Source organism: Macaca fascicularis, chromosome 15 (genome assembly GCF_037993035.2).
Source record: "Macaca fascicularis isolate 582-1 chromosome 15, T2T-MFA8v1.1".
Classification (NCBI taxonomy): domain Eukaryota; kingdom Metazoa; phylum Chordata; class Mammalia; order Primates; family Cercopithecidae; genus Macaca; species Macaca fascicularis.
Window position 1 is genome coordinate 41,877,276 of NC_088389.1, and position 19,832 is coordinate 41,897,107.

General features: G+C 43.6%; 1 protein-coding gene across 1 annotated transcript in view; it reads right to left on the reverse strand.

Moving 5' to 3' along the window:
- The window catches only part of PAPPA (pappalysin 1), a 246,711-nt gene that overhangs the window by 201,751 nt on the left and 25,128 nt on the right, over window positions 1–19,832 (reverse strand). The window contains exon 2 of the mRNA XM_015436678.4: window positions 11,223–12,285. Coding sequence (XP_015292164.2) covers window positions 11,223–12,285 — 1,063 coding nt within the window. The remainder of the gene's footprint in view (window positions 1–11,222; window positions 12,286–19,832) is intronic.

The window sequence follows — 19,832 nt, forward strand, 5'->3', positions numbered from 1 at the left end:
TGAGGGAAGCTGAAATGTTGGTCTGGTTTCTGATTTTGTCTCCTGTAGTATTTTTCTTCTATCAGTCACAGACACTGCACATCAAAGCCCCCTTTATTGCTGTTCTAAATGCTAGACCCAGTAAGAGATTTATCTGCCAGCGGCATGTCCTTTGCTGAGTCTCCTGGAAGGCCAACCCATAGGAAAATCACTGACCTTCAGCTCCTTGTGGATTGGATCACGATGGGACCAAATAATGGGTGGGATGGAGAATCCTGGGAATTTGGTTCAGAGGAGAGGAGGTGCTGGTTCAGAGAGGCAGAGTGTGCCAGTGGTGAGGTTCTTAGACTTTTGGGATATTATTAGATTGATGCACAAGTAAACTGTGGTTTTCAATCTTACGTTTAAATGGCAAAAACCACAATTACTTCTGCACCAACCTAATAATAAACATTGCGATGGAAGTCAGCAGTGATGTGTAATTTTGATGGATAAATAAAGCATTCAAAAGGGGAAAAAAACACTCCACCATGTATGAGGTCCCTCATATCATAAAATAAATGGTACTTGAGTAGTAATCCAAAAGAAAAAGTAATCTCAGAATAAAGAGCCCTATTTTACAATGCATGTGTTTTACTAGAAACTACACAGCTGCTATTTTTCTCATTTACCTTTTGTGAAATAATTTTAGAGATTGTTAGGACAGAAAGCAAAGTGTCAGAACACCTGGTTCCTGGCAAGCTCAGCTACACTCACTTGGTTAACATGAATCATCCTCTAGGACACAGCCTAAAAGCTACTCTGACCCCCTACGTCTGAGTCAGGTAGCCATTCTCTGTGTTCGCTCAGCACCTTGGACTTCTCCATAACAGCAATTATCCAGCTAGCTATTTATCTTGCTGCAGGAAATTCCAAAAGGGCTGAATTACAGGTGTCCTGTGCAATGTTCAATGTTGTACTTCCAGCATCTGGCACTGTGCTTGGCACATAGAAGGCAGTCACACACACTCATGCACAAACTATTGGATGAACAGTCACTTCCCTAAGATCTTCTCTTGGGGTACTCCAATCTCTGTTTTGACAGCCTCAGAAACTCAGAGTTCATTTATTTTCAGAGCAGCCATTAAGGCATGAGGAACCTCTTGCTAAGTAAGGAGGTGCAACAATTGAATTGTGATGCTGTGTTCAAAAGTAACACAATAGTAATGTAATTATCTTATGTCAGATGATCATTTTCGCAACTGAACTATAAAGTTCAAGGGCCCACAGCTCTCTTCTCGCTACTTCACTTCCTTCTTGGAGCATCAAAACCACAATTAATAAATAACACAACTGACCACATTGAGCAGAATATGCACAACTCATCGACAGCCCTGTGATTTGTCTTACGCTTAAAGAACAACTAAGCAAAGACAATCACATCTCCTTCATAAGCTGCAGCAGTCACAATGTTTTAGGAACAAAGGTTATTTCAGAAGACTGCATAGTTTGGCTCTAGACTTTAGCCATGTAGGCACATAACTGATGTGAAGGCTAACTAAAATATAGTAAGTTTAGAAAGGATAAATCAAGAATTATATAATCACCAATATGTGTTAAAATGGCAATGTCTAAATTTTAATCTGGACCATAGCCCCATACAAATCACTTAACCTTAGGCAAAAAACAAATTTATTTAAAACTAAAACAATACAGTCCGTACAGTACATGTAGGTCCCTCTGGATGACCTTGAATAAGTCTAGTAACTTCTACAAATTTGGGTCTCCTTTGGGGTTAAAGAGAGACAACTCTTAGAGAGTCATGTGATGATCAAGAAGTTCAAGTATAGAGAAATGATGCTAGAAAGCATGACATTATAAGTCAGGCTGTCAAAAGTAGAAATAAATTCAAATTGATTTTTGGAAAGAGGATGCCACATTTGGAGCCTGAGGGAAAATAAAATAGCAGACATGTAGACTGCCCCACTATGGGGTACCATCACAAGGCCACTGTTGGGACTTGAGAAATATGAGTAGGATTTTTTTTTCAGCTTGCCACAGAGCATAATTGTTCCTCATTACCACATTGAACACTTTGTACTCAAGTAGATACAGGGGCTGGTCAATCCTTTGAAGGCAAAGTCTGTCTCTTATATCCCTTGGTGTCTCCAGTGCCAGTGCATGGCTTTATTTCTACCTTTTAAACATTAAGCCCTTCCTCTGTACATTAGTTCTATTTTCCACTATCCTGGAACCAGGATTCCAATGTCTGATTTGAGAATATCTGTGCATGAACAAACCTCAAATCCTCCCACTTTACAGATGGAGAATTTGAAACGAGAGAAGAAAAGTGTCTTACTTCATCCTGGTCACTAAGTTCCTGGAAGAATCTAGTCACTTCCTTCCTCATGCTTGGCCAAACCACTGGCAAACTGTATTTTTCTACCATGGATCCTCATGGGAAAGAAACTAGCTTTACATCTCTCTTACTTCATGATTTTGTGGAGTTATAATCACCATTGCCCTCTGTGGCCATAAAAATAGTTCAGTAGTTAGAAGTGAAGTTCAAGGCTAAGAGCTGCAGTTGGCTGTCTCAACTCACACAAGTTTGGAATCAAACACATCAGAAGCTTGACGTGGAGACAGTGCTCCTCCACCCTTCACCACCAGGCCACTAAAACAACCTAGAACATGGAAAAGAAAAAGAAAGAGAAGAAAGGAGAAAGGAGGAAGACAGAAAATGCTCCTCTGAAAAATGGGGAAACACGAGCATATTCTAGTTATGCAAACAAACCCGTGAACAAAATGCACTGCTATTCACACACTAGTTTTGTGTTTTCAGAAAGTGAGAGTGGAGGTGTGGAGGTTCCCTCTCAGGAGGTGGAAAACTGCCCAGCAGTAGGTTTGAAGGAAGAAGCTGAGCTGTAACCAACTTAGGAAAATGTATTTCAGTAAAACAAAAGGTACTGCTGTCTGTCAGTTCAACCCTCACTCGCACGCCCATCGGCTTTGTTTCCTAACCTGGAAGGGCATCTGACCAAGTGCAGAGGCTGTCATGAGTGGTCAGTGTCATCAGTGGATGCAGAAAGGAAATTGAGAGTGCTGAGCATGCCAAACCCAGGGTGGGAAAAAACCAACTGCCTCCTACTGAGGCCCTTAAAAGGGCACCAGTGCTGCCATCCATTCAGGCAGCTGGGCATGGAAGAGGGAACACATTTGGGAAGGGGATGAGAGAAGGAGCACCTCAGATCCTGGCATGTTCCTGACTTCTCCCCACAAAAGAGTTCCAACTTTTGTCTGTAAACTTTGAGAATACAGAGTATGCTGGGGCAAGAGTCCCAGGCCAGGAGAGAGAGCGTTGGTTGGTGTAGTCCTGAGCATATTATGGGTACCCTCCTGGCTTCCTGGCTTCCAGTTCCTTCCCTACTCACTATTCAATGAACCCCAACTTGGAATCCAAGACATGCCTTTGCTTTTTTGCTGGAAATGCTTAAACTTAGTGTGGCATGCTGCTTATCTCTTGGGAAAATGAATACATTAGCATTCAGTTTATACAGGACTTTTGGAATTAAAAAAATATTTAAAAAAATGAAACCTGTGGGTGATAAAATAAAAGGGCTTTTGGTAGTACAGAGTGGTTGATTAGGTTACTTCTGTCTCTTACTCCCACACTGAGATTGTAGTGAGGGGGCTCAGGATTGAAAAGGGGCTAAGAATTTCGGGATATGTACAACAAGAAGCCAGAAGATCTATCAGAGGGGGGAAATTCCCAAACAACAGCAGCAATAACAACTGCTATTTTCAGACCTCACTATGTGCCAGGTGCTGTCCTAAAGGGTTGACTGTGTATTATTTCATCCAATCCTCTAAACCACCCAATGCAGTAGATTGTTACTTTCATCCCTGACTTTACAGAGGAGGTAACTGAGTCTTTGACAAAGGAAGAGACCTGTGCAAGGTTACAGAACTGTTAAATGACTTGACTGTAGTATGCTCTGTCTCCAAAACTTGTATTCTTATTTATTTGCTAGACTGTACTGATCTTCTACTGTTCCTCATAGGTCACTGTTTTGAGCTCCTTATTAACCTCATCTTTAGGGGTCTTGAGCAGTTCTTCTTTTAATTCAGTTCACCTCTCTATTCTGCTCTTAAGACCAAAGTGATATGTGTGCAAGGCTCACAGATGGAACTTGTGAGTAAAGGTGGACTTTGTTTGAAAGAAAAGCATGAGGAAAACCCAGACTGAATCAGAGAAAATCAAACCATATGTGCAAGTATGCCTGAATCTGTATGGCCTGTGTATAAACCCTCAAGCAGGCACGAGGGCTGGAGATGGTAGAAACATACAGTAACTTCACCAGTCTGGCATATCTCTCGTTATGATCCATCCCAACATTGCCTGGAATGGTGTTATACAGAAATATGTCCTTTAACAATGCCAGACATTTGGGTCATTTTAAAAATAAGCCAGTGTGTAAATTCAATAACTCAATGAGTTTGATAGAAGTTATAGGGTCTTTATTTAAAAATACCAATTCTGTGGCTAGTCCTTTTTAAAAAGTTAGTATTTCAAGAATGAAATAATCTTAGCAAATGCTCTCAATTTGTAAATGGCAGTTTCATCCAGGCCTGTTTTTATGAGCCTGTAGGAACACAGCCTCTGTAAAACAATGCTGACAGGCAGGAGATGGTGTCCACATGTGCACGCAAGAAGGGAGGAGACTTTTCTCCAGCACCTACTACGTGCCAGGTACTGTATCATACCAGGTGTCTCACACAGATGACTCCATTTGAGTGTCATGACATGCCACAGGATAGCTGTTATCACCCAATTATTACATATGAGAAACCAGTGACTCTTATTGAGCAATGTGCCAAGGTCAGACAGCTAGTGCAGAGCAGAGCCAAGATTCAAACCCTGGTCAGTCTCTAGCACGCATAATTTTTCCACCACACCAGACCTGACTCCTGTTATTGCTTTAATGAATATTAGTCACGTTAAGTAAACCCTGATATTCTGATTATAAAATTCCAAGCAATTTCTTTTACATGATTACTGGAAAAGAATGAACAAAGTTACTGAAAAAATAACAATGCTCCCTTTCATCTGCATGCTGGTTAACTCTTCCCAGAACTCTTTCTGGGATATTATTTTATGAGACCCTCATGGCAACTGTGTGATCCAGGCAGTCAGATACTATTATTCTCTCTACATAGATGTGGAATTGGAGCCTCAGAGAGATTAAGAGGCTTGCCTAAGATTGCATAGCTAACAAACTGCCCAGCCCAGGCTAGAATCTATTTCACCTGAATTCTTTCATTCTAACTCAGCCTGAGTCTTCAGTGTCTACAGTCTGAAGAAAAAACTGTGGTATCTACCTGCATGAAGCCCCAACAAGACTCACATCTTTCTTGCATCTTCTCAACATCTTTCCACTTCAATTTCTTTACCCCATTAACACTACATGTCTGGCCTGCCCACCAGTTCTTTTCTATTATTACAAAGCCTGCTCATGCTAGAAGCCTATTGCCGTCCCTTCTCCATCATTAAACCTTTCCTAACTTCTCCAAACCACAGTGATCCTGCCCTTTCTCAGAGCTCATGGGAGCCTTATAGGCTATGCGGTTTACAGGGAAATTAGTCATCTGCCCTCTTGCCTCCTCTGGAATGACTGTAACAAAATGTCATTAAACCACAGGATACAAGCACCTTGAAGACAGAGATTATATCTTGGACCCCTACAGCATTTATCACAGTTCTCTGTATACTAAGGTGTCTTTATAGAATATGGATGATGGGTAAGAACATAAACATGCTAAATATACCCTTTCCAGGTTTTAAGCTGGTGTCTAAGGTGTCTATAGGAAGCAGTTGAAATAGCATGGGAGTAGGAAGTGAGATCCTGGGTCTCCATCGCAGCTCAGCCCCACTCTCACTGGGTGGTTTGCATCAGTGTCTGCCCTTCCTTGAGGGCTTAGTCTCCCCATCTGCAGCAAGAAAGTCTCCCCATCTGGACCAATCTACTGTTCCATTAAGCTCTGAGAGTCCCTCATTCAGATTGAAAAGGAAGGGGAAAGTAGGAAGTTTATGCTCCATGAGATCAAATCAGAAATTAAGTAGGAAACCCCACCCAGAGAGGACAAATCAGTCAGCAGGCCCTGATTAGAGCAGGGGAAGAGGCTGATGGGGGCTATAGCTGCCAGCAGAGTGGTCAGGGGTGACCTCAAGACTTACCGCAGCCTCTTTTGTGAGACTTCCAACAACACTAACTGGAGTCCAAAAGCAACAAGCACAAAACCTGGCCTCAGGAGATTGCCCTTGTTACATTAAAAACAGTAATAATAATAATAATAATAAGAAGAAGAAGACAAAGGAAATCATTCCCAAATAATAATAAAGAGAAGACAAAGGAAATGTTTCCTTATGAGACAACAGTGTGTAGGGAAAGTGTCTTTTTTTCCCACCCATCCCATTTTGTATGAGTAGATATTCATGAACAAAGGTGAGTTCACTTGAGGGTGCCAGGGCGTATGGTTTGGAAGGGTCCAAACAGGAACTTGGTTGTTTTGTTGCAATATCCTCTCTCATGAGGTAGCTACAGTCTTCAGTGTCAAATGCCCCTGGATTTCCTGACACTGAAACTTTTTATTAATATCCAGGTTTTCCATTTCATTTATAAAAGGGTGTGTGAAGTGCATTCTACCTGCATGTAGACATCTCTAATGGCTGCAAATGAAGTCCTGCCTCCCTGGCTATTCTCTACCACTGTAGAGAATGGCCACAGTTCACCTGGAGTGTCTTTTTTCTAACTGGCTAGTGTCACAGCAAGGCATTTACTGCTCACACAGACTGCTCCTCCCGGCTGGTACTGTAGACCCTTCCTTCACACCAGTGATTGCAGTGGGGTGTTTACTTCTCCGTCTTACCCATTAGGTGGTAAGCTCTGGGAAGGCAGTGATTGGGCTGGCACAGATATAGCATTCAACAAATATTTATTGCGAGAAGAAAAGGACAGAAGGAAGGGAAGGTGGGAAGAATGTAGGGAGAAAGGAACAGAGGATTAAGCCTAACATTAAAGTTTTCCATGAGATAAACTGAACTTTTCTCTGCTCATGGTCTAGATCTCAGCCATAATAACCCCTTAAACTCCATGCTCTCTTCTATACACCACTCCTCACCCTCTCCACTGCCTGGCTTATGCCCTACCCTCTTCATGGGCTGGCTGTCTCTATGCTCCGGACATCTCTGCTTGCTCATGCAGATCAACTCCCCACCCTGCTCTGTGCCCTTGGGAGGCTGGCTACCTATGGCTTGCATCAACAGGTTCCTTTGTTTTGTGACTTCAGTTGGATTCATCAAATGGGAAGCAATGGCAGGAGACTGGCAGGCAGAAAGAATGATAACATGGAATTTACTCTCCTGGTTCCCTTCTGGTCAGGTGGCTGTAGGCTGGCTGCTTCCCTTGCTGAGAGCCACAGCTGCTGCCAGGAAACCCTCTCCACACAGCCCCTGTCTCTGGGTCCCATAACCACTTTCTCCTCTTGCCCCTACAGGCCAAGGGGGTAAATGGCTCTCCATGGCTGTCCGCCCTAGAGTATAGTGTGAGGCCTTGTTGGTTATCCTTAATCCCGCCTACAACATTGTAAATAGCTTCTCCTTGAAAATAGCCCCTCCTTCAACTCTCCTTAATTATTCTGTTTGAATGTGCCATCTGTTTCCTGCTAGGACCCTGACTGATGCAGTCTGCATCTTTACCTCTCAGCAGGCTGCCTATTCTCAAATGCCTACTCAAATCATGCGTCCTCCAGCTGATTTGCCTTGTTTTCCTAGTCAAATAAATCTCTGCTTTTTAGGTCTCCTGTCCTACTGTGTGCCACTAAATTTACAAATTAGAGTTTCTTATGTTTCTATATGACTTTCCCACAAAAGTGGAAGCCCCTCAATGGTGAGGAACATGTCCAACTCATTGCAACACTCCCAGTGAAGAGCAGAATGGCTGGTGGGATAGACATGTCCAATAAATGCCTGTTAAAGAGAAGAGAAACAGTCAATATTTGGTTTTCTGATATGATATGGAATAAGGTATTACTGTGCAGTGCTCAACCCCAAGACCACAAGGCCACTTTCTCCACGAGAACTGTAAACCTAGCTATGGCCTCATTATCCATGGCTATCAGTACTGACTTGCATGCCTCTGATGAAGGGGAGCTCACTCACCCACACACAAAGCCCTCCCCCAAAAGAACTATTTTGACTGGAGATGATATCGTCTATTACTCAGCTCAAAGCTGCCTCCTGTAATTGCAACACTCTAGTCCCAGCCATGGCCTAGAAACCATATAGAAAAATTCTGTGACTTTCCCACAGGATAGGCCTTCAGAGCTTGAGGTGTTTGTGTCATGACCAAGTAATCATGACCCTCTCTCCCTCCCTATCTCCCTCCTTCCCTCACTCCCTCCCTTTTTTGTTTAAATTCACAAAGCAAAAATTTATCTGCAACCTTCTACAGGTTTCTGTCTGCACACAGGAGAGCTGATTCGGCCAGAACCCAGAAAACCCCAGCCTCATCAAGAGATGACACGTGGCCTGGTGGGCCTCACCCAGGGCACACAGCTTTCCCAGCCAGCAAACAAACAAGCCTTGGTCAAAGCGGTCACAGCTGGCACATGGTCGCTCACAGACACTCTGGGCATGCATTCCCGTGACTTAGAAAAGAGGAGGCCTTTGGAACCTGCCAGTGTTGTCTGCTGATTATGAGGTATCTGGAACCTGGGCCCCTCAGCAACAGCATGGTGCTCTGCAAAGGTCAGCTGCTCTTCATCCTGTCTCAATGATACACAGTTTTTTTTCCCCAAAACTTTAGTAGCGCCACTCTCCCTATCACCTGTCTCTTCATTCTGCTTCTTATTGTTCCTTAGATTAAAAAATACCCTTCTTCCATGGGAGGTTTGAACCTAGTCGTCCTGAGTTTGAATCCAAGCTATCCATTTATTAGCAGAGTGAGCTTAGGTAAGTCCCTTCATCTTTCTGAATCTTGAATTTTCAAAGCAAAACAGGGCTAAGGGTAACCACCTTCCTGGCACTTGGCAGGTGCTGCATAAACATTTGTTGCATGAATGAATGAGTGAATGAATGAGCAAATAAATGGATGTGCAAATGAATGGATGACATCCAATTATATCCATTCTACCCCACACCCATTCTGACCAGGCACAGAGGTACCTCTTGGGAGTCTAGTTTAGTGGAGCACACTGATCACAGACTTGCACTTGTGATTTAGCCTAATGATTTTCTTGACCCATGAACTTAGCTAAGTCACTGCACTCTCTAAATTTCCTCGATTTCCCATCAGTCAAATGTGAATGTTAACCTCTGTGTTGATTCCCCTGCCAAGTTCTGGAAAGGCCCAAGTTAAAGCAGAGATGACAATGCACTGTGATCTGGAAGAGACTGGTCACACACCAAGGCTTCTCTTCACATGGACTGCTCATGTCTTGGAGCCAAGGTGAGAGTCCAGGGGCCCTCCTGGTGCCAGGAAGCTGAGCTGAGGTGCTTTCTGACTTGCTGCCAGGCAGGGCATTCTCCTGCCAGCATCCTCATTCTTTTGCACATAGGTATTTTGTTCATGCACAGGAGGCCCTTGCTCTTTTGAGAGAGACATAAAGAGAAGAGTCAGCAGAAAACCTGCAGAGGTCGGCAAATGTGCTCGAGCCATCAGCAAGTCCAGGGTCCTGTGTGTTGGACAGAATAGAAAAGTTCAGTGTGAATCTGGGAAAAACAAGAAAGTGGATATTGATGGTCTCTCCGGCTTGAATCTCGTTCCTCCAGGTCCCACATTTAATACAGGTTACTCTTGAGTTCACCTCTGGGTTCTACTTTGGGATTACTGGTTATAGTTGATAGCAATGGCAGAGGCTAAGTGAGGCATTAGATCAAAGGACCCCTTTTCTGTCCTTTTTTTTAGCAGTAGATGAGAAATTCCCTCTGCCTGGAGTGTCCTCCCTTCTTCCTCCACCCAATCTCTGATGTCAAAAATATACCTATTCTTTTTTTCAGGTAAATTTTATTGTGTATATTTAAGGTAGACATGATGTTATGGGAAACATAGAGATAGTAAACAGTTTAATATAGTGAAATAAATTAACATATCCATTATCTTAAGTCACCCATTTTCTTTTGGTTTTGTACCAAAAGTACTTAAAATCTGGTTATTTAGCATGAATCCCAAATACAGTTCAACCTTACTTCCTATAGTCCTCATGCTGTACATTAGTCCTCTAGATTTGTTCTATTATATCGATTGTTTTGATCTTGTTGTTCATTAGATCTCTAGATTTGTCTAACATTCTTCAAATTAGAGCTATTCTTGAAGATCTTGCTCAAATGTCACCTCTCTCAAGAAGGCTTCCCTGATATAGTCAAGCTGAAAGTCAACTTTTTCTCTTTGATCATCTAGGGCAGTCCCTAAACACAGCACATTACCTTTCATTAGACAAGTAATGATAAACATACTATTGAGAATTAATGATGTGCTACAAGAGAGTGTACTTTATATGTCTCCTCTCTATCAATCCTCAGAGCAACTTGACAAAACAGGTACCATTATTTCCCCCATTTTATAGACGAAGAAACAGCTTCTAAGAAGTTACAAAATAAGGAAGTCACAGACAGCTGAGACCATGGGGCCAGGTTGTCTAGCCCCATGTGACTTCAGCTCTTTGAGCCTGTCCACCAGAACTTTCTGTGATGATTAAAGTGTTTCATATTGCTTTGTCAGTATGGTAGCCACTAGTCCCCTGTGGCTAGAGTACTTGAAATGTGGCTAATGCAACTCAGGAATTGGATTTTGAGTTTTATTTAACTTTGACTGACTTAAATTTAAGTAGGCACATGTTGCTAGGAACTACCATATTGGACTCTGCAACTCTCACCCACTCTATGTCATGCAATACAACAGCTATTTGTACTCAGTTCATATCACTCAATTTGAACTCCGGGCTCTTAGAAAAAACAGGGCTCTCAGGCTTCCTACAGAAATAGGTACTGAGTGCTCATGGTAGGCACTCAGTACCTATTTCTGTAATAAACTGTTTGCCTATGGTCTCCACGATGACCTGAGTAAAAGAGTTGCCTCAATCATGAAGCTGCTGGTTGAACCAGAAAAATCCCCATATCACCCATGGGCCTCAGGTGCCTTATCTATAATATGGAGGACATCAAGTTCAACTTTCAACAGGGCATCTTTAGCCCGGTAAGGTCTTACCTGTGTGGAGAGTCGGGGTCAAAGCAAGTCTGAGTGACATCGGTGATTTTAGGGTCACAGCACTCTCCACCATCAAAGTTGAACCGTTCATAGTTGCAGTCCATGTCACACACCCCGTTCTGTTGCTTCTTCATGAAGGCGGGGTGGCGCAGGTGACGGCAATCCCCGCCGTCATGGCCGGTCAGCGTGTGGTTGCACTCGGGGTCACAGTTCTCATCCCCAATCTTGCTGATGTCACAGTTGGCCAGGATGAGGCGGCGGCGAAGGGAGGAGTTGCTCACCTCCAGCACCTTCAGCTCCCAGGAGATGTTGTAGTGCTTGAAGGCCTCAGCCAGCTGCTGGTGCTGGAAGTCCACCTGCTCACGGGTCACCATCGGGTTCTTATGATCATCTTCATAGAGGTTGACCACGCGGTAGCGCACCACCTTGGGCTGGCGGAAACTCGGGAGCTGATTGTAGCTGGCGATGACCTCTGTGTTGTCACACAACGTCTGTCCGCACAGAGGAGGCTCCAGACTTGTGTCCAGCAGAAAGCCGTGGGCATTGCTGAATTCCACTTTGGGGCTGCTGCCATCCTTCATGGGGGACCAGGCATGCTTCACATTGTCCCAGTTCTCCTGGAGGAGGAGTTGAGGTAGAGCAGTGTGGGTGCCGTGGGTTTCCATGTCAGACAGTATCTCCCGCTGAGTCCTGGCCACCTTCCACAGACTGAAGTGCTCGATGTAGCCCCGGTAGTTGTGATTCAGGGCACTGCCCCCTAACATGAGCACTTTGCACTTCTGGGTCAGTGGGCTGAATATGCCACCCACTTGCTCCCCAGAGGTGGCCACCTGCGCACCATTTACATAGAGCTTCATGAACCGCCCATCATAGGTGGCAGCTAGATATACCCACTGGCCTGGGAGGTAGCTGCGGTGGGCATTGATGGTGGTCACTTGCCGAGCCCGGTCTGTCTTCAAGGAGAAAAAGTAGCGTGGGTCTCTGTTGCCTTGGTCACTGATGGTGTGAATGCCCACGACCCATCCTCGGTCACGTGAGGTATAAGAACATTTGTCATACAGCCCTATGTGGCCCCAAAAGAGAAAGATTAATAAATAAAGGATGGAAAAGGAAGGGGGGTTAATTTATTTTTCTCTTATAAAATTTGTATCAGGTTATCCTAGACTCATCGCTTTCCAACTGCTCTGTGGGATCCTAGCAGTGCCTCTGGGACCACCTCGAGGGCAAGGCAAGGGCTGGAGGAGCTGAGAGAGTGAATAAGTTGGGTTTGGGGCATTCTCATCACAACTTTAACCTGCGAAGTGTAACTTTTATTAGTTTTGAATATGAAGCATACAAGAAAGATTTTTGTTTAAAGAAAGGGTACTTCACCTAATGAAAATGCAACAACAGCAGCAATAATAATAAAAATCTGAAAACCATTTTCCAAAGCTGTTGGATGGGGAAGAGGACTTCGTAATCAAGAGGGTGTTTTAAGTGTAAGATAATATACACGGTGAAAGGAGAAACAGAGGGAGATGATAATGAACAGAAGATGCTCATTTAGAAGGGAGGTCCCTACAACAGTTACCAGAACTTTGAGTGCACATCTGCCATTAGCAGTCATTAAATGATCAATGGCATTAAATTGTCAGGAAAGTTGGGGTATAAAAGTGAGGGTCAGGAGCTGAAAAGCTGGAACTTCATTCTCTAACAGGAATCTTGCCATTTATCCCCAAAGAAAGAAAACACACTTCAGAGCTAAACTAGAAAGGTTTTCAAAGATCACCACTACCAAACCGTTTGTTTGACAGGTGAGAGAGCTGAGCCCCAGAGAATAGAAGGCATTTGTCAAGTCACAGAGTCATTGACAGTATATATATATATATTTAATAATAATGAGCAAAATCTCCTAAGCCTCTATGGCAGGCCAGACATTGTGCTAAGGTCTGTATATGCATTAACTTAATCCATGTAATATCCCTAAGGTGGTGACATTAAGTTTCTCATTTAACTGATGAGAATATGGAAAGGAGATGGAGAGACAGGTTGAAGGTCAACTGCTTGGTAAGTGGATCCTAGATCCATCAGACCCTTAGATTCACCATCCTAGGCACTAATTTTATAGCAACTCTCCCTGCCTCACCAAAGTCATCAGGCATCTGGGCTATGCCACCTACCTGGAGCATGTCACACATTTGAGTTTGATATTTGAGGAAGTTCCAAGCCAAGCATCTCTATAGTTACTCTGGGAACCCCAGGAAGTAGGTTAGCGGATTCTCTCTGGATCAAATTATCTTTATGCTCACCAACCCCCATTTCCTAGCCTTTCTGGAATATACCCAGTGTCCTTGGCACAGACAAAGCTGTTGGATGGGGAAGAGGACTTTCTAATTAAGAGTGTATTTTAAGTGTCAGATGATGTATGAGGCCAGGTGGGAGAAGAAAGAGAGGGAGAGGAGAGTGAATAAAAGATGTTCATTTAGAAGGACAGTGACCGCTCTCAGCTGGAGAATTGTTGTGGTCACCATAACTCTGGGAGTTCACCTGCCATTAGTGCTCATCAAATGAGCATGGAGAGCTTCCAGCAAAATCAATAGAGGAGGCCCACACACTCTTCACTCCTTTGTGGGCAGTGGGAGCTTAGAATTGGTGTAAATCTCTTTGTTAGCAGCTGACATGGCCAGCAGTCTTGGCCCAGCATCTATGCCAATCTACACCTCTCCTCCCACTTCCTGCTCAACCATCTTTCAGGAAATGGCCAGAGTCTCCTTATAAAGTCATCCTGCTCTTACCATCAGGACAACCTTAATGAAGCACCAAGTGCCTCCTCTGATGTCCTCTGGGTTCTGATCCTCTATCTGGTAAAGGAGGGGGTTAAGTGAGGTTCTGTGTCACATACCAGGTCCAAGTCTGATTTTCTTTATTCTAGACTTCCCAATGACTAACATGCAAGGTACCTCTTTCAAGAAGTTCTTCCTGACTGCCCTGTGAATAGTGATTATTCTCTTCTTTGAACTCTTTTTACTTTTAGGAAACTCGACATGTGCTCTTCGGTTTTGGCGTTGTCTGTGTTCTCACCATTATCCCCTCTCTGCTAAACTGTATTCTTCTCGAGAGCAACGGTTATGTCTGTGTCATTCCAGTAACCTGTCCAGCACCTTGCTACAGCAGGCATGGGAATGATTCTACATAGAGCAGGAGATGCGAAAGGGTAGGGATTTTAAGGACAAACAGAATCAAGGGCATTAACTTATGTCTCTATAACTAAAGTACAGGGAGAATCAGAGAATAAAATCTATTATTGGTAAAGTAGAAAGATCAGGATCTTTGGACTCACGGTAATTTACTTTGAATCTTGACAACAGCAGTTACTAGTTGTACAAATGGGGCAAAATTGCTTCACCTCTAAGCCTTAATTCCTTCATCTGTATCTCTAAATATATTGTCATAAAAGACATAGTGAATATTACATCCTCCGCATACAACGGCTGTCCATATGAGAGTTCATTGTTAAGATGCTGAAGGGTTCAGGGGCAATGTAGACGATGAAAAGGAGTGAGGAAATGACAGCAAACAAAATACAAAGGCCAGAAAGAGAGGGTACCCTGAAGGCATTTTGCCCGATATATCAAGAAGGAAGGCTCAAAAAAGCCCCGGTCCTCCTCAAACCCACTGGCAAACCCTTCTTAGAAATCATAGATTCCGTCAGCTTAGATGATATCATGAGACTACATATTAAAAGCTGCCTCCCCACTGACTCCTTCAAAAGCCTAAGATCCAACTCCAGATTTGAAGTGAGTTGCCCCAGATCTATCTGTTGCTGCCCATTATGGGAACCAGTGAGAGCAGAGGTTCCTGAAGCCATGACATTCATGCTCTTTCCCACCTCTTAGCTCACCTTCTGTCTCTCCCAGCTAACCCTATCACTCATGAAAAGAAAATGAATGACCTTCTAACGAGAAAATTAAAATCTAAAACAAGATCCTTTTTCCCTCTCCTTCTCTGTCTCTCTCTCTGCAGGTTTTTATTTTGTCAGGGGCTCCCAGTCCCTGGTTTTCCTGTTGCCTTTGGAAGGCAGCTAGCCTAGTTAGCAAGGTAAAATGTTTACACATCTGTAGGGTGCTCTCAGTTCAGAACCTTGCCGGGGCTTGGGACCCAGGCTCAGGCCACCTCTGTTTGCAATTGAGAGAAGGGGGAAGAAGTGAGAAAAGGCAGATTCCGCCAAAGAGCTAAGAAATAAGGGGTGGCTTAGCCATGGGAGGCAGAGAGGAAGGGCAAAGAGAGCGTTTTCAGTGGAACCAAAAAGAAACACATTAAGGGAAATGAGAACCTTGAAGCAGCAGATTCACAAGTTCAGAGGGAAATATTTACCTGGAGTATAAGTAGTGAAAGAAAATCACGGAGCTTCCATAAGGTTGGGGGAGTATAGTGGCAATGGGGTTTTATTTCTATATGAAAATAACTTAATCAACAGTAGTCTTATTTTAGGGTCTGAAAGGGAAGCATCCCTGTATCGCCAGCTCAGAACCAGAAGTTTGGCACCAGAGATCAGGCTTGACTTGCCAGGTAACCTTGCCTGGGACAAGTCATACCACCTCCTCTATGCTGCTGAACCTAATTTCCCTTCTCTGTAAAAGAAGGGGTCAGGATAAAAATGATCTCTTGCTAGAATTTAAGAGCTCTTTTGTTCTCTGTTAGAATGGTTCCTTGTAAGGAGAAGGTGCTCAAAAATATGTGTTGATTTGAATTAGATGCCTTATGTCATTCCCAACTCTTGCATGCTTAGGTTCTGTCTCCCCTGAGGATCTCTATACAGGACACAGAATGCTCTTCTCTGGAGGACACAAAAGAACGCCCACATTTCCACACTGCCCTTCCTCACAGTTCTCCATGAAGATATAGGCATAGTACAAAAAAAATGGTGCAAATGTGTCTGAAGTCAGCACCATGTGTGTGGGACTAGAGGATGATCCCAGGGCATATAGTCCCATGTGGCAAGATGGAAGGCCACATGCAATTTTGCACACAATCTACATATAATTAGCATATGTCTGTCTCAATGCTATAAGCACATAGAATTAGACAATGAAAGTGTGCAAGAGTCACTCTACAGAAGTGTGTCTGGGCACACTGCACACAGTGAGAGGCTGAGGTGCAGCAGGAAAGGAGCCTGCCCTGGTCCTCCTGTGAAGGTACTATCGCTGGAACCCTGGCCAGCTGATCTTTCTAATGCACCCCATCTTCCTGCAGCTAGGCTGGATGTGAAAAGGGTTCCACAGGCCCCCAGAAACTTGATGTCTCTTTTTTTTCATTGCCTCTTTTTCTTCTCATCTATGCATTCAATTTCATCCCAGAAAGGAATAACATTCACAAAAGAAAAAAGCTCAAAGGCATGGAAAGAGTCTCTCAGAACCTTGGCTAAGGCTGTACAGAGTGTGGGAGAATACTCTGGGCATTAGGGGTATTCTCTAAAGATCATCACGGTAGATATTACCCCAAGGCAAGTCTGTCTGATGACCCCATGCCACTCAGGCATATCTTCCTCCTGTATATTCCTCATACTCCTCCCCATTCGAAAACTACCTCATCACCGAGTAATTACTCATTCAAGATCTGTGCTTCCCACATATGTGGCTGTTTGCTTCATTTATAAATGCCCAACATCCAACCTGAAGTCTGGTATGTTGTAAGTGCGCTGTAGAGTTTGTTATTGAAAGTTAAAAATAAAGAAAGAAAGGGGGGATACTTCCCTATTTCTGCCTTCTCTATAAGAGTATCTTACTCTTTATTGAGAACTTACTATCGTTTACTCTATGTTAATTATCTTGCCTAATCTTCACAACAAATCAATCAGCATTGTTCCCTCTTCAGGGTAGACGGATGCTCAGGATAGGGAAATGGTTGCCCAAAGCAACACAGTTCAGAATCCAGGTCTATAGAATTCCCACACCCAGGCTCTTAGTCATGGTCACCACATTAAGTGCCAAAGGCCAAATGTTTTGTTGTAGGCTGTTTAAAGGTATGGCCCCCTCTGGAAAGATTTCTGTAAGTTCTACAGCACCCACACAAGCAAGGTGAATTGAATTGAAAGCCAGGAGGCTGCTGTCTTTATCATTCTACTGTATGGACCTAAACAATTAACTAAGAATCGATGGTTCTTTATTACTAAATAGTAATCTATTCCACTGGGCTCACCCCACTTCACTAGAATCCAAAGTTTGTCCAGGCATAGTTGTCCATCTGGAGTTCCTCCTTGAGCTTGTCCTTCGGCATCTGGACTTCCGTTACCGGCCTACCTGCCTGATGGTTTCTGACTCAGGTTTCCTCTAACTTCCAAGGTCTATTGATTTTTCTTCCCACACTCTTGGCTGCCTCTCATTTTCTTTTTCATTGTGTTGGACTAAATTGTGTTCCACCAAACTTCATATGTTAAAGATGTAACCCCCAGTACCTTGGAATTTAACTGTATTTGGAGATACAGTCTTTTAAAAGGTAATTAAATTAAAGTGAGGTGATAAGGCAGATCCTAATCCAATTTGACTGGTGTTCTTATAAGAGGAGAAAATTAGGACACAAGTAATACAGAGAAAAGACTATGTGAAGATACAAGGAAAAGACAACCATCTACAAACCAGTGAGAGAGAGAAAAAAAGAGAGAGAGAGAGAGAGAGAGGTCTTGGAAGAAACAAACCCGGCTGACACCTTGATCTTGGACTTTTGATCTCCAGAATTTTAAGAAAATAAATTTCTGTTGTTTAAGCCCATCAGGTTGGGGTCCTTTGTTATGACTGCCCTAGCAAACCATCGTTCAACCAGTTTTCTAAGCTCTCCCACTGAAATTTTTCTAAAATCTATCTTATCTCCTAATATCTGTTCCCAGTTCAGAATTTTTCTCTTGTTACAATGCAATGTCTCAATTTACTCAATGGGTGTTTTGAGTAGAGCAAGGTGTATTAGAAAGATAGCAAAATTGGTGGTGTGTTCATCACATACAGGAAACATTCCTCACTGGGGAGTGGGGTTTCTGTGTTTCTGAATCACCTGCTGTGTGTTGGGCATGTGGGCAGCAACTTCCCTCTCAAGGTGTCTCCTAGAATCCTCACAATAATCTGCTACAATAGGTACTATTTACAGATCAGAAAACTGGAGAGTCAGAGAGGCGAGGTCCCCTGCCTAAGGTCCCACAGCACTAAGGGGTAGGAAAAACTGGAATTTGAGTCTCCTAATTTCAAATTCGAAAGCTCCCCCACAGTTGAGGGGGACTCTAGCTATGCTTTCTTCCTGTGGTCTTGCCTAGGATGTTTTCCTGGGAAGCTTTAAGTCAACATAAAATTATCTCTGATAACATTTGACTTTCTGCCATCACAGTCTGGGGGCAGGGAGGAGGGGCTGAGATAATTAGCAAAGGATGGCAATTTATATGCAATTCGTGTTATTGTTTGTTTTCTGTCATTGGGAGAGCAGATATAGAAGGAGAAAAACTCTACCAGGACATTTCTGCTGTGAAAAAGTGGTATTTTAAAATAAATAATGATAATAATAACAAACACTTTCTGAAAGCCTCTATGTAGTCGTCTCTTTACTAAACACAGACTAAGTGGGATTTATTAGTATTCTTTTGACAGATAAGGAAACTGAGATGTAGAGAGGTTAATTGATTTTCCCTCCAAGGATCCAGCGAGGGATTGGGAGAATCACGATTCTAACTCTCATCGCTCTCACTCCAGAGCCAAAGCTCCCCACCAAGATGCTTTCCATGATGGATTGGTGTTCTCAATCCACCATGAAGGCTGTAATGTCCAGGTCTGCCATGCTGTGCTGTGGTCTCTGGGTGAGTAGCTCCCCACTCTGGGCTTCCTCACTTCCTTTCCTTAGGATATGAGAGTGTTAGACCCGGCCACAGAGGTCCCTTCCATATACATTCTGTGATTCCAAGATCCCAGTGACTCCAGGTATCCCAGCCTTGGTCCCCCTGTGGGAGACATAAGGTCATTGCGGGGCAGGGTAAAAGGCAGTTTCAGACCCTTCAATTAAAGGATGCCCACTAGCTGTGGGACATCTGCCAGGAGAATACAAGAAGAGGTGAGAGGATGAGGGGATGAAAGGGGGAATTTAGGTCAACAATCTGGTTTCTTTCATGAGGCTAAAAAAATTAAAAGCTAAAGGTTGGAACTGGTCCCTTTTTTGTTTTATTTTGTTTTGCTTTCCCTTCCATGATTTAATCGCTAGTATCAAAGCCACAGAGGAATGCTTGAGAGAGCAATCCTATGGAAAGCTTTTATCTGTCCAGAGGAGAGTGATTAAAACAGACAGATTTGGGTTAAGTATACCCATGGTCCCTGCACTTGGTTCAGTCGGGGGGAGACCCACCAAAATGACCTGGAGGACTCAGCACCATCAGGCATTCAGAGGAAGGCTGGGATGTCACTGAGGAGGGTACCTGGGGGACTGCTCCTCAGCATCCTCATCCCTCTGGATCCACCCTGGGTCAAAAGATTTGCCTTAGGCTCAGAGGAAGGAGGAGGCTTAAAGGGAGACATACAGGACTGGAGGATTATACCAAGTTATACTGGGTTCTGGACATCTCTGTGTCTTATACAACAGAGGCAGGAGCATTGAAAGTAACCA